Source organism: Erythrolamprus reginae, chromosome 3 (genome assembly GCF_031021105.1).
Source record: "Erythrolamprus reginae isolate rEryReg1 chromosome 3, rEryReg1.hap1, whole genome shotgun sequence".
Taxonomy (NCBI): Eukaryota; Metazoa; Chordata; class Lepidosauria; order Squamata; family Dipsadidae; genus Erythrolamprus; species Erythrolamprus reginae.
The window spans coordinates 179052438-179067374 of record NC_091952.1 but is presented as its reverse complement, the minus strand read 5'-3'; the positions used below and the strand labels follow the sequence as shown (position 1 = coordinate 179067374).

Genomic DNA, 14937 nt, shown 5'->3' with positions numbered 1-14937 from the left:
TGAAATTATTTTAAAATTTGCTTTGATTAAAAATAGGAAGAATAATACAGGCACATGATTTTCTATCAATGTGCCTACATTCCAGTTAAAAAGTGAATCTAATCTGTCATTATAGTATGTGTTTTTAACCCTTTCCCTTTAAATGTTAATATTGACCTGTCATTGGTTGAGTGATGGATTAAAAAAAAAAAAAAGAGGAACTGATGAATGGAAACACGGTGAAAATTTCAAGGAAATTGTTATGCACATTCCTTGTGGCCACGGATAGCACCACAGCAGCCTTCCCAACGCTGTCACCCTCCAGATGTGGAGTGGAGTGCCCATTTCTAACCAACATAGTTTTCATGGGAGTCGCACCCATCACATTCTTATTTGTAAGTTCACTTGGATAAGGCTGCTTCAAGGCAGTCTCCCAAAGACTGATTGAGTATAACCCAGGGTTGGCCTCCGGATCCCATTGGCTAAATAGCGTCAGTTGGAGGGGCCGCATGAGGGCCTTCTCTGTGGCGGCACTGGCCTTCTGGAACCAGCTGTCCCTGGAGGTCTGTACTGCCTGCACCCTAATGGCCATCCCGAAAGCCAAGCCATGAAAGCCTGGCTCTGCTGGCAGAACTGGGGCCATTTTGAGCAATATAACACCACCTCACTCTGCCCAAAAGATATGAATGATTTGTATTCTCTTTTTTTCTATGGGCATTTTACTGTTTTCACATTGTTTTAGATGTTGTACTCGTCTCCAGCCAGTCTGAATGGAGTTGGGTGGCTTAATTAATAAATAGATGGATGGATGGATGGATGGATGGGATTTGAATGGAAAGGAATGGAATGGAATAGAATAGAATAGAATAATATTGGACACACAAGGAATTTGTCTTTGGTGCATATGCTCTCAGTGTACATAAAAGAAAATATAGATTTGTCAAGAATCATGAGGTGCAACACTTAATGATTGCCATAGGGGTCAAATAAGCAATGGAGAAACAATATTAATAAAAATCTTAAGGATACAAGCAACAAGTTATAGTCATACAGTCATAAGTGGGATAGATAGATAAAAGCTTTAATTGCACAAGGCAACCGATTTCTGCACGCACCCTTCTTCCTTTGTGGCACTTTCAATCTGGCACTGCCTGGGAACGGGACCTCGCAGAGCAAGAAACCAGAGACTGGAAGGAAGGGCCGTAAACTTCTTCCCTTCCGTTCATGAAGCCTCAATAATTTCCCCAGCACTTGCTTCTCCCTTACGAGTTCAGACTCTTCCCTGACCAGCCTTTTTCCCTGAGGCCTTGGCCTGAGGGGGCTTCTTCCCCTTCAGTTTCAGCGCCTTAGCAAAGCCGGCGGCCGCGCCGCCGCTGGGAAACCTGTCACGCACACGCCTTCCGCTCGGTGCCTTTACACACACACACCACCTCCTCGTGGTGTTTTTTTTCCCTCCCTCCCTCTGCCGCCGCCGCCACCCTCTTCGCGCTCTCCCGCTGGACTTGACTTTATTTGGCGCTGTCGGGAACTTCCAGGGCCGCAGCAGCAAAAAAAAAAAAAAAAAAAGCCCCGTTTTGGGCTTCTTCTTTTGTGTGTGTGTGTGAGCGCCCACCCTTCATACTGAGGAGGGGGAGGGGGAAAGCGCCTACGGATTTTCCTGGTGTGTGTGTGGAGATAGAAGAGAAAGACGCGCCGCGGCTCCTCAGAGCAGGTAACGCAAAGAGCAGCCGGCGGCGGGACGGGCGGAGCGGCTCCAGCTTTATGGGGCAAGGCGGGGACGGGCATAGGGGTGGCGGGGTGGAAGGTTGCGTTTTGGCCAGACGGGAGATGTTAAGAGGGGCTTGGCTACGGGAAGACAACTGCGCTGGTGGAGGGGAGGGGGACGCGTGGGGGGCTTTCCCGGCGAGGCGAGCAAGGCTGGGCGCGGGCGCGGGCGCGTGTGTATGAATGTGTGTGCGCGCGCACCTCTGCATGAGGTTGCTGGAGACCCGGGCCCCGATTGACAGGAACGGGCGCTCCTGCGGTCTAGAAAAGCAATCTAGGTCGCCCTCCTTCCCGCTGCTGCATTGCCGGTCTCTCCCCGCCCATTTGAGGCGAGGGGCCTGCACCAAGAGTGGAGGCAGGTCCGCTGCAGGTGTCTGGGCGGGAAGTCCCCTTTCCGGAAAGGGATTTGAGGGAAGTGGGGGGGGGTGTGAAAATTAGGTGCTGCTGGCACCGCCACGGCACCAATGCGGCACGGCGCCCGTTGTGTGACACGCTGAGCTCGCAGCCCTCTGGTCTACCTGCGGAGAACGTACTTTTCGCCCGGTGGGATGTCATCTCCTTGGAGCTGGCGGCCTCGCGAGAATCAACCATGGGTGAAAACTGATGGCCGCCCCCCGCTCTGGGTCATCAGGGAGGAAAAAAGAAAAGAAAGGAGGCCTAGTCATTTTGTTATGATGAGGGCTTTCATGAATAATATTTTTAAAAATGCTTGTTTCCTACATACCTACACACATGTATGTGTGTAGGTATGTAAATATATATATATATATTCTGAATATATGTATATTCTGACAAAAATTTGTTTTTTTCTGTATATTTTCATTATCACCGAAAATGTTACTTATATACTTGCATACATGCATACATATGTGTAGATATAACATGCCTTTGCTGATAATGAAAAGGAAGGTATAAATCTCTTTTAAGCTATTCTGCTCTCATCTGACTAGTCATAAGCTGATGAGAGCAAAATAGCTTGAAATAGCTCTATAATAGTCTCCCTTCCTTTTCATTATCAGCAAAGATATGTTACACATATAGAATATAGTTTGTTGGCTATAAAAATTAAATGGCTGGCCCAAGTGGCAAAAAAGAAGCAGTGTGCTCCCTCCCATGTTTGGGGATACCAGGATGATTGGACAGAAAGAAGAATACATACATATACATACATGTATGAATACATACATATACATACATGTATGAATACATACATACATAGTACACACACACACAGGTGTATGTGTGTGTGAGAGAGAAAGACAGGAGGAGAACCTGTGGTCTAGAGGTTAAAGCTACTACCTTACAGGCAGACTTCCCAGGTTCAAAAAACCCGGTAAGGGTATGGCTAGTTGATGAGAGCAAAATAGTTTGAAATACATCTATACTAGTCTCCCTTTTCATTATCAGTAAAAATATGTTATATACATACCTGTACATATATATAACATATACTGTAAATATATATTCTTGACAGGTGTATCTTTTCTTTTATATACACTGAGAGCCAAAGGCAAATTCCTTGTGAATCCAATCACACTTGGCCAATAAAGAATTCTATTCTACTCTATTCTTTGTATAACCACCACTTGCCTACTCCTGCTACTATGATCTCTCCCTTTTTAAAAACAGCAACCTAAGACTTTTAGTATGCCATGAATCACTCCAAAAGGGTGCATATTAAAAATAACAAAAAGCCCCCTTGGAATTCAGAATCCTAAAATTGCTACCATGGAATTTAGCCTGATGTGGGTTAGCGTTAAATGTTTAGAAAGTAGCTCATTCCAAAATGAAAAAGCAGCCCACTCTTACGAGCATGCAGTATATTGAGATGTAAAACTAGGTTAACAATTTGCAATGACAATTACTGTATTTCCAAATAAGGATAAACTAGTTTGCCTCTTGATTGCGTGCTGTATTTGAGAACTAATATAATAAAAAAGTACAATTCCATGCTTCAATCATTTTAATAAAGTATTCGGAATGATTTCAATTTCCAAAGATAAAAAGTGGGATTGTGCCATTATTAAGAAAAGTACACAGGTGTATCTGTGAAGCCACCAAGAGTTGCACTTGCCTCAAGAACTGTGTTATCTCTGTTATTGGTAGGTAGAACAGAATCTTTTTTTTTCAATGAAATTTTCTGTGTAGAATCCTTAGTGTAGTGTTCTCTGAGCTTGGATGTTTGCCTGCAGATAACACCATCATCATTGGCATGGTTTTATTAAAAACAAAATTCTTCTCTGTACAGGTAATCCTCGACTTAGAACAGTTTAGTGACCATTCAAAGTTACAACGGCATTGAGAAATGTGACTTGTGACCATTTTTCACAGTTACGATCACGTGATCAAAATTCAGATGCTTGGCAGCTGGTTCATATTTATGATGGTTGCTGTACCCCAAGGTCACGTGATTCCCCATTTTGCAAGCTTTTGACAAGCAAAGTCAATGGGCAAGCCAGGTACATTTAAATCCAGGGTTGCTCATTTACCAACTGCAGTGATTCACTTAACTGTGACAAGAACAATTGTAAAATGAGGCAAAACTAACTTAACAAGTGTCTCACTTAACAGTAGAAACTTTGGACTCAATTGTGGTTGTAAGTCTGAATTGTCATGGTTAACCAAACCCTTCTGGTATATTGTGAGATATAGAAAGTTTTTTTAATTTAAAATTCTGGCTATTGACAAGTAGCTTACTTAACTTTGTGTGTGTGTTTGTGTATATATGTGCATGTACTATAGATCTATTTTAGTCTTATTTGCCTTCATCAGGTAGCCAAACCCTTACTGAGATTTGAACCTGGGGCCTCTGCCTTGTAAGGCAGTGGCCTTAGCCATTATCTCCTGTATCAGCTTGTACCAGGGAAGAGTTATGTGTGATTTTTTTTGTTGAGTCACCCTGGTATAATGAAGGAGCATCACAGCTTCCTTTTTATTATATATATTTATTATAATCTTGATTAATATATAGATACATAGGTCTTGGCATATTCAGGTCTTTTCCCGTGTAAGATTGATAGACTCCTGACGATGTTTTGACAAGGTCCCACTCGTCATCTTCAGGCTGGTGTTTTCAGCTTTGTGCTCAGACATACAAAGCATGGTCTGAGCTGCCATCCCTCTATAAATACTGGTGGGTGGGTGTAGAGTGCTGGCTCAGCTGCTGCCACACCAGTATTTATAGAAGCACAAAGCCGAAAGCACCAGCCTGAAGATGACGAGTGGGACCTCGTTGAAACGTTGCCAGGAGTCTGTCAACCTTACACGGGAAAAGACCCGAATATGCCAAGACCTACATACCTATACCCATGAAAATCTACAAAAACACAGAGAGAGAGAGAGAGAGAGAGATCTACTACTAGATTATTCAGGGCACAGAACACTAAATTATTCTTCTTTCTCCTTCTGATTTTCCTTATTACTGTATTTACTTCAAGCCAAGCAAACTATAGCTAAATCAGATTTCCCTGCAAATATTAAAGTGTAAACTAGGGAGCATTTAAAAATTATTTTAGTCTGCTTATATGCAGGATGAAAAGGGCTATACTATGAATTGCAGAATTATTTGCTGTTTCTTTGAAGCTAAGCATCGTAAGATGCTTGAAATATACTTGTAATTTTCATCAGAAAATTTGTCTGGTTGAAACACAGAAATGTGAACAATGCATATTTTTAAACAATCATGTTTATCTTATTTTTTTCTGTTCATTATTTGTAATAATTATGGTTTAATTATGACTTGGATTAAGTTCTGGTAAAAGTTTTTCTTATTACCGTAACTTTCAAAATAATCTTGCACATTTTTACATTTATTGGAATTCTGAATGGAATAGAAGATATTATGGACTTGTCATTCATTTTTCTTTGATTCATTAAATTCCATTAACTATGATATAGACCTCCTAGAGTGGCCAAGAGTCAGGTGGCATACAAATTTCATGAATGAATGATATACTGGAATCCATGCTGTTATTGGATATTAGCAACTTTTGTTTCCCTCCAGTAATTGGATTTGTGGCATTAATTAATTGGATTGCAAGCACTTCAGAATACAGTGGTACCTCGAGATACGAGTTTAATTCGTTCCGGACCTGGGCTCTTAAGTCGAGCAGCTCTTATCTCGAACGACTTTTCCCCATAGGAATTAATGTAAATAATTTTAATTGGTTCCAGCCCTCAAAAAACTCACAAAGTTAGTCTAAATTATGCAGAAAGACATGTTTTTAATGAAGAAATGTACATGTACATATAAATGAATAATGAAGTTTCTTTCACTTAACTTGTAAACTTTCTTAAACTTTTAAATTTACATATGTTCAACTTCTCTGCCACCCAATCCTGTAGGACAGAGGTCCCCAACCCTTTTTGCACCAGGGACCGGCTTTAAGCGATCAAGAGAGGAATGGGTGAATGAATGGACGGAGGGTGGGAAGGAAGGAAGGAAAGAGGGAAGGGACAGGAACAGAGGAAGGAAGCAAGGAAACTTATGAAAGGGGAGAGTAAGAGAGGAATGAGTGAAGGGAGGGAGGGAGGGAAGAAGGTGGGAAGGAGAAAGAAAAGAAGAAATAGAGGAAGGGAAGGTAAAAGAGAGAAAGAAAAAGAGCAAGAAAGAAAGAAAGAAAGAAAGGGGGAAGGGACAGGAACAGAGGAAGGAAGCAAGGAAACTTATGAAAGGGGAGAGTAAGAGAGGAATGAGTGAAGGGAGGGAGGGAGGGAAGAAGGTGGGAAGGAGAAAGAAAAGAAGAAATAGAGGAAGGGAAGGTAAAAGAGAGAAAGAAAAAGAGCAAGAAAGAAAGCTGCAAACACCCCCCCGAGCCAGCTGCAACCTTTTAAAACACGCGCGCCGCTTCGCTGCTGTCTCCTGAAGCCGAACGCGGAAGTTAGCGTTTGGCTTCAGGAGACAGCTCCTTGGCGCTTGTATCTCGAATTTGGGCTTGTAAGTAGAACAAAAATATCTCTCCCCTCCCAGCTCTTATCTCGAGTTGCTCTTAAGTAGAGCAGCTCTTATGTCGGGGTTCCACTGTATTTGATTAGGCTTATTTTAGTGCGTAGCAAAAGATGCCCTCTGTACTTTACATAACTCTTGATACAGGGGATACATAAAATGTTACCTTTTATTGGCTGTAAAGAGAAAGTAAAACAAATAAAAAATAAGCATCTGTGCATGATGATTCAAAAAAGCAGCACTAAATGTTATACGGATAATTAGAAAAGAGTTGCCTTGGTAACTTTAAATCAGCCGTGTATTTTAAAAATACTCATTACAGCATCAAAAGATAGGTGAAAAAAATCTTCCTTCCTTCCTTCCTCTCTCCCTGCCTCCCTCCCTTCCTCATATGAATATACACTGCTCAAGTAAATCAATCTTCTGTGAAATCAAACTGTCCACTTAGGAAGCAAAACTGATTGACAGTCAGTTTCATATGCTGTTGTGCAAATGGACTAGTTGTGCAAATGAAATATTCAAGGAGAATATTTCATTCATTCAGATCTAGGATGTGTTATTTGAGTGTTCCCTTTATTTTTTGAGTAGTATATATATCCAAAATTTGATTAAATCAGGAATGTTTTTAATGTTAAGTCTTTTTAACAGGAGGAAACTCCCAGCCCATCAAAATTATGGAGATATTATAAGCTTTTTGTTTTTGTTGAGGAGTGATTTAAGTTACAAGGAAATTCTTCCTCGTGAATTGAATATGCAAATTCTTGTGGACTTGAAAAGACCATATGGACTTTAGGCATTATTTTAAAAATACTCTTGCGTTTGTGGCATTTTATGAAATTATAAGAGAAGGTTAAAAATTCTTATAGGGAAAATGGATTTGCATAACGACTGCAGCATTTACTCAATGACCATTGTAAAGAATGGTCAGTTTACAGCTGCAACCATTTATTACCATAATCCAGTCTCAATTCCTAAAATGTAAACACTATCTAATATATTTTACAACTAAAAAGAACACTTTATTTATTTATTAGATTTGTATGCCACCCCTCTCCGAAGACTCGATGACACCTTGTGAGGTGTCTCAGGCTTTCAATGCATATTTGGGGGCATTTCCTTCTACTTTGCATTGAAAACAAATTGTAAACACTGAAATCACAAAGAAAGAAAATGCAGAAATTACAGATATCTTATTTACAGTAGTTATTAGCTAAATTGTTGGGAGATCACACAGACTTTGTGGCATTCATGAGGTGGTTAACACAAGTAATGTGATTTTACAAACAGTTTAATTGAGGTGAAAACTTCAGTTGTGGAGTTCAACCAAGGCTGGATATTTTCTACTTCTAAGATGCTAACTGACTTGAAATGTTATTGTCAGTGTTCCAAGCAACACCCCCAACTAAAGAAGACTCTAAGGCTAGCAGTTCCTCAAAGTTTTATTTTATTAGAGATGTTATATTGGTACATCTGGGAAAACCCATATCTGAGAGTTCTGGGTTTCCACCACTCAAAACAAAATCAAAGACCCTCCCCTGCCTCCACAAGTCCATCACATTTCAACATCCCTACTGGAGATAGCCCCAGTCACTCCCATCCAGGTGCAGGCTGTGTGTCCTTGACTCAGAAAAAAATAATGTTGTTATGGCTAATGTTCCACCGGCTCCTTGCAATCCACCCTCCCATTTTCCCAGGCACTAAATGTGGCATAGTTCCAACGAAAAGAGCTTCCAGGACTGACAGTGAATTTTATTTTTAAAAAGATGTGATTTGGCAACATTTATTCACTTCCATGTGCTATCTCTAGTGATGGTCACTGGTTTCAAAATGGTGGGCATGGCTGGGTGATTTAGCCTCACCCATTTTCACGTGTGTACAATGCATGCAGTGCACTTTTAAATTTTAATTCCACTTTACTAAACCCTAGTAAGACCACACGTGAAATACTGTAACCAATTTTGGTCACCCTGCTGCAAAATGATGTTGAGATTTTAGGAAAACGTTCAGAGAAGAGCAACTAAGATGATCAAAGGCCTGGAGACTAAACCATATGAAGAGTGGCTGTAGATTTTGGGTCTGGTTAGTCTAAAGAAAAGAAGAATTAGGGGCGACGTGATAGCAGTACTTCAGTATTTGAGGGGCTGCCACAAAGAAGAGGAGGACAGATTATTCTCCAATGCACCATAGGGCAGAGAAAAATCCTAACATTTGTTCTGTCGGGCTCTCTGGTAGAATCCTCCCAAAACTTCACAGGTACAAATTTCAGACACACAAACGTTTGAAAATTCAAAACAATGTTCTTTATAATGAAAATTCACTTAAACCAAGTCCTCTTTTGGGATAGCAAAGAGCACTTGTCTCCAAACAAACTGGTAATTTGTACAAGTCCCTTATCAGTTCTGTGATACTTAGCTTGCAGCTGTGAGGCAATTCACAGTCCTTCTTTTTTCACAAAGTGAAACACACTTTGCTCTGGTTTAGTTTCAAAGCGGGGAAAAATCAGCACACAAAAGGTCAAAGTCAGCAAAGCAGTCACGAAACACAATGATCAGATAATCCTCCACAATGGCCAAACCCACAGGCTGCTATTTATAGCAGCCTCACTAATTACCACAGCCCCACCCAACCACAGGTGGCCTCGTTTTCTTTGATAATAATCTCTCAGTTGTTGCTGCCTATGCATCACTCTCCGCATGCGTGGCTGTATCATTAACTGTTGTCCTGAATCCAAGGAGGAGCTAGATAATTGATCTCCTTCTGAGCTGTCTGCCACACTCTCCTCCTCCCTGTCACTCATGTCTTCTTGGTCAGAGGAGCCTTCATCAGCAGATTCCACCCGGGGCAAAACAGTCCTGCAGCATGTGGATGTCTCCCCCACATCCACAGTCCTTGGGGCAGGAGCAGGGCCAGAGCTAACCACAACAACATTGAGGACAATTAACCAGTGGAAAAGCTTGCCTTCAGAAATCATGGGCACTCCATCACTGGAGGTTTTTAAGGAGAAGCTGGACAGTCACTTGTCTGAGATTATATAGATTCTCCTGTTTGAACAAGGGGCTGGACTAGAAGACCTCCAAGGTCCCTTCCAGATTCTATTTATTCTGTTTTCTGTATTCTATATTTTATATTCCATTCTATTCTAGACAAAGTTCTGATTTCCTCATCATGTTTGGCATTTTGAAGCCCCTGATTGGCACTACTGATAGCCCTGTGTTTGGAAGTATTTGAATCCAGAAAATTAACTAGATTTGGACTAGTGGTTAAGGCACCATGTTAAAAAGCAAGAGACTATGAGTTCAAGACCTGCCTTAGCCATGAAAGCTGGCATAGTGACCTTGGGCTCATCACTCTCTCAACTTGCCTCACAGCATTGTTATTGTGGGGAAAATAGGAAGAAGGTGTATTGAATGTGTTCACCACCTTAAGTTACCTGTAAAAGTAATAAAGAGTCGTGTATGTGTGTGTGTGTAGTATTAGGTATATCTCTCTTTTTTTCAGAATGGCAGAGGTGGCTTTGATAGAAAGATTGGAAAAAGCTGTAATTAGGCTTGAATCACTGTTATCAGAATCACAGAGAACTTCTGCAACCATTAATGGAGTCAATGGAGGTATGATTTTATTGTTTCAGAAATGTACTATTTGAAAAGTGAACACTAAATGTCATGTGGTAACATTTGTTGTCAAAGCTAAAACATAATCAACTACATTCATCATATTTTTAAGTTACCCATGAAGAATATTAATATTTCATTTGAATTGTAATTTTATGTTCGGTAGAAAAGATTTGTAATTCATCTATTATCCACATTAGTGATGGTTTAAATTTCTTTGCATATTTCAACATTAGTGTTTTGATTGCTACAAATAATTTACTGTTCAGTAAAACAAAAAATAGCAGAAAATATTTGCATTGCAAATATGAAAATACCTATTTTCTACAAGATTATTTTTCAAGTTTACTAAGTTTTGACATTGGATTAAACATGTGCTTGGGCCATTAAAAGTAGTTTAAGGTTTATTTTTATTTCATTTTTTTGCACATTGTCTTCCATTGGTTTCTTTCCATGGCAGTGCATCTCAAAGAAGCACATCACAGCTGTATGATAACATAGGGGGAAATAACATAGGATGGTAAATTCAATTAATTCCAAAGAATTCATGGTGTTAGCCGCCAGATTTGATATTGCATACTCTCTCGATGACTTTGAATAAACAGTTGGTTCCTCTCTCCTTCAAATGCCAGTCTTATTAAAGAGCTTACTAATTGTCTGCATTTCTTTAAAAAAAAGAACCTGCATATTTGAAACAGGGGGGAAATTTGACAGGCTCTGACAGGTTTTGGAGAACTGGTAACGGAAATTTTGAGTAGTTCGGAGAACCGGCAAATACCACCTCCGGCTGGCCCCAAAGTTAGGGTGGGAAAGAGATTTTGCATTATCCTTCCCCTGCCACACCCACCAAGCCACGCCCACAAAACCGCTAGGGAAAAGTTTGAATTTCACGTCTGATTATAGCAGGTACAAGAGATTGAGGGTAAAACTGGAGTTGCTTGTTTCTCATTCCAAAGGCAAAAGGACTTCTAAAACAATTTACTTGGATTCCATCTATAGAGATGGTGATTATTAGAACATGGACACTTCTCCCTTAACATTTTATACATTTACTTTATCAAGTGAATCAGTCCATAGATATATTGAAACATGTTGAATTATAGTACAAGCGAGTAGTTCTCAAAGAACTCTTCTCTTTTGCATAAGAAAACAAAATGGTTTTATATGCAAACTATTTCTATTATCCTTTTCAGTCAGATTTATAGCTTCCACTAGATATTATTTTAGGGGAATTTTGGGAAATAGATGTATGTTAATCAACTAAACATGTTTTATTACTTGCTTTAATTGCTTTAATTACTTTAAAAGTAGATAGGGTTTAAGTATATGGGTTCCAGAAAAGGAATCTTGTGTTAAAATGTGAAGATGGGGATCAGCTCATTGAAAATCTATTTTACAAAATTTAATAATTGTAGCTTTTCCATACTACAGTATGTAGCAAGTATTCTTACTCTGTATGAAAAAAGAAAATCCATGTAAGAATAATCTGGACATTCCATTGATTAATTTAATTTAATTTAATTTAATTTAATTTATTGGATTTGTATGCCGCCCCTCTCCGTAGACTCGGGGTGGCTAACAACAAAAGCTATGTTTGCTTCTGCAGCAATTGTGTTTACAAACTCCTTTCCAGTTGTATGAGATTTTCATTTTCAGATGTGAAATAAAGACCATAAATATTCATTTGACATTTTGGCCAGTTCTTTCAGTTTAGCATTTTACCTCACAGAGCTAGCACCATATGTTGAAGCTTTCGACAGACTCATGAATGAGAGTGTAGCTGAGTTTATAAAGAATAGCAAGATCCTTGATGGTGATATAAAGATTCATGTAAGTATTTATTTTTATTTTTAATTATGGATGTTTAATTTTCATTAAAATGTGTGTCTTCTACTCCCAAAGGCCTACGTAGTACTAGCTGAAATTTCAAGGATTGGAATAATATCTATCAAACCAAATTCAAAAAGGAATTCAATTCAGAACTTCCATATTTTAGCCAAAAACTGAGTTAAATGTATGGAAAATTAAATCCAACTTTCCCAATACAATTTACTTAATGTGAATATCTAACCACAAGCTTGCCAGAGAAAGTGATTCAATTATAAATGTTTCTGAAGGCATATAAATGGAAAGACCATTTGCAATATAATACATTCTCAGACTTAAATTCAGTTTAACTTAAACTAACAAAACAATTAAAACTCAGACCACACGTTTTCTGAATAGTTTTTATCCCAGAGCTATATTTGCACTTAACAATGAACTAAAGGGTCATTATCAGTGAGCTGTTGGACAGTATTACTTAGTCTGTTGTGTAGATTTTTGGGTGGTTCAGGGTGGGGAATTTGTGGTGGGTGGGGCATGGGTTTTTTTGGATTGTTATGTGTGTTGGGACTGGTCTTTAGGCGTCATGTGAATTTTATTGTATGGGTATATTGTGTATATACATACATTGACAATAAAGTATTTATTTATTTCAACTTAAAACCCACCTCTGTCGTCAAGCGTGGGGAAACTGAGACATCTCCCCCTGCCTATGTAGTTCTAGTGCATGATATGACTGTATGTATGTTTTTTTTATATTGGGGTTCCTTGCTTTTAGATTTTTAAATGTACAATTGTTATCTTAGATTTTAATTATTTAATTTGTCAATATATATTGTTTTTATCACTGTTGTGAGCCGCCCCGAGTCTGCGGAGAGGGGCGGCATACAAATCTAATAAATAATAATAATATATTACAAATATTCAGTTCTAGGTAACTTGAAAATATTTTAGGAAAGATTTCGACAGATTCATGAATGAGAGTGTAGCTGAAGCAAAGCAAACCCCAATCATATAAAAATTATTACCAATAATAATTATTACTATAACTACCAAAATATTAGGTAGTATCAAGTCCGATTTTGTAACATAACTAGACATAGTATCACAGAGTAGTGCAGTGATATTAGGAATCGTCCTGCATAGTGTATTTATATCATTATTTTTCTTTAGCTCTACAACAGATTTTCTGAAAGTTTAAGCTGCATTGTAAACTAGAGACCCTGATGGCTCTGAATGAACTTGATCCAGCATCTGTGCTTTACCTTAGCAAGTCAAAGAAGGAATGCTTTTCTTTTACGTATCTTATAGGCCACATGTCCCATGTATTATATGTACAGCTGCTACTTCTTTCATATCAGTAGTTGAAAAGAAAGTTGTATTTGGTTTCAGAAAACACCTGTTATTCAGAAAACTGTCAGATATCCCACTAACGGGAGGAAACATTATATTATGTCATGAAATATGTTTAGAGTATTTTTAACCATAATATTATGCATAATTACTGGGAGGAGAAACCCAGTGAACTGAATGGAACTTGTAAAGTTAAACATATGTAAAGTCTCACTAACACGGACATACAGTAAGTACTTTGTTTAACTTTGTGAGCTTAATTTATCCAATGCGAGTTATTTAATTATACTGGGTTCTCAGCTGAATTAGAAATTTAATTGATATTGATATTTAATAGTACTTTATTTAATAGGTACAATGTATTTTTGTTGCTTATTTATCTGTAGTTTTTAAAATTCTTTCTAGAAATAGTAAATGTCAAGAGTTAACTTGAAAACCTCAAGCATAGGAGAGCAAAGCATTAATTTTGTTTGTTTGTTTGTTTGTTTGTTGATTGATTGATTGATTGATTGATTGATTGATTGATTGATTGTTAGAGTTGGAAGGCACCATGTGGGTCTTCAAGTCCAAACCCCTGCCTAAGCACCCCAGCCAAATGACAGTCCAATTTCCTAAAGTGTTTTAATTAAAATATCTTTAATATACTAAAAGGAGCAAAAATCATAATAGTTCACATGGAACTTTTTGGAGCCAAAATAATCGACAGGGCTGGTGGCCACCCACCCACACATATATGTTTAAAAATACACATTTTAAGCATGTGTTCACTTTATACATACATACACATTAGGTCAGGGGAAGGGGTTTTTTCATTCTTAAATAGTTCTTTCCATCTTGAATAATAGTTGTTGTTTTTTAATTTGTTGAATCCAGCCATTGTGGAAACTTTGAGCTGCAGCCTATGTTGCATATAGCAGACACCAGCAAGTTTATTTCAGTCACAGATCCTTTAATAAAGTTACACACCAAACCACCCGATTGGGCAATGGAAGAATATGAGATTTTCTTTAAAAGGTGAAATGGGTGCCAATCATCTCAACTTTAAAAAATTTCCAAGACACTTTTAAAACCAAACTTACTTGAGGTCCTGTGTGTCCAATCACACTTGACCAATAAAGAATTCTATTCTATTCCATTAACAAATGTGGCAAAAATATCGCAAAATGGGCAAAATTCACTTAATATAAATTTTGGGCTCAATTTTGGCTGTAAGTTGGGGACTACCTGTACAATAGATCTGACCTTAGTATTTGAGACAATGAGAGGCCACAGCTTCTGAAAAGGAGAGAGCTGTGATGCTCTATGTGCTGCTGACACAGGACTCACATCCCATATTATCATGGTTTGTTTAACAAAGGTTAGGTAGAATAGATAGAGCCCAAACCAACCCACATGGTTAGAGTTTAGCATGATATAAGCTTCATATAAGAAGTCAAGGTCTTCTTCAAACATTTTATTTTA

General features: G+C 38.6%; 1 protein-coding gene across 1 annotated transcript in view; it reads left to right on the top strand.

The window, feature by feature from the left end:
• Positions 1-1421: 1421 nt before the first annotated feature.
• CAP2 (cyclase associated actin cytoskeleton regulatory protein 2) overlaps positions 1422-14937 on the top strand; it is a 54250-nt gene continuing 40734 nt past the window's right edge. Inside the window, exons 1-3 of the mRNA XM_070749116.1 lie at positions 1422-1690; positions 10187-10296; positions 12029-12129. Coding sequence (XP_070605217.1) covers positions 10188-10296; positions 12029-12129 — 210 coding nt within the window. The 5' untranslated portion in view covers positions 1422-1690; position 10187. The remainder of the gene's footprint in view (positions 1691-10186; positions 10297-12028; positions 12130-14937) is intronic.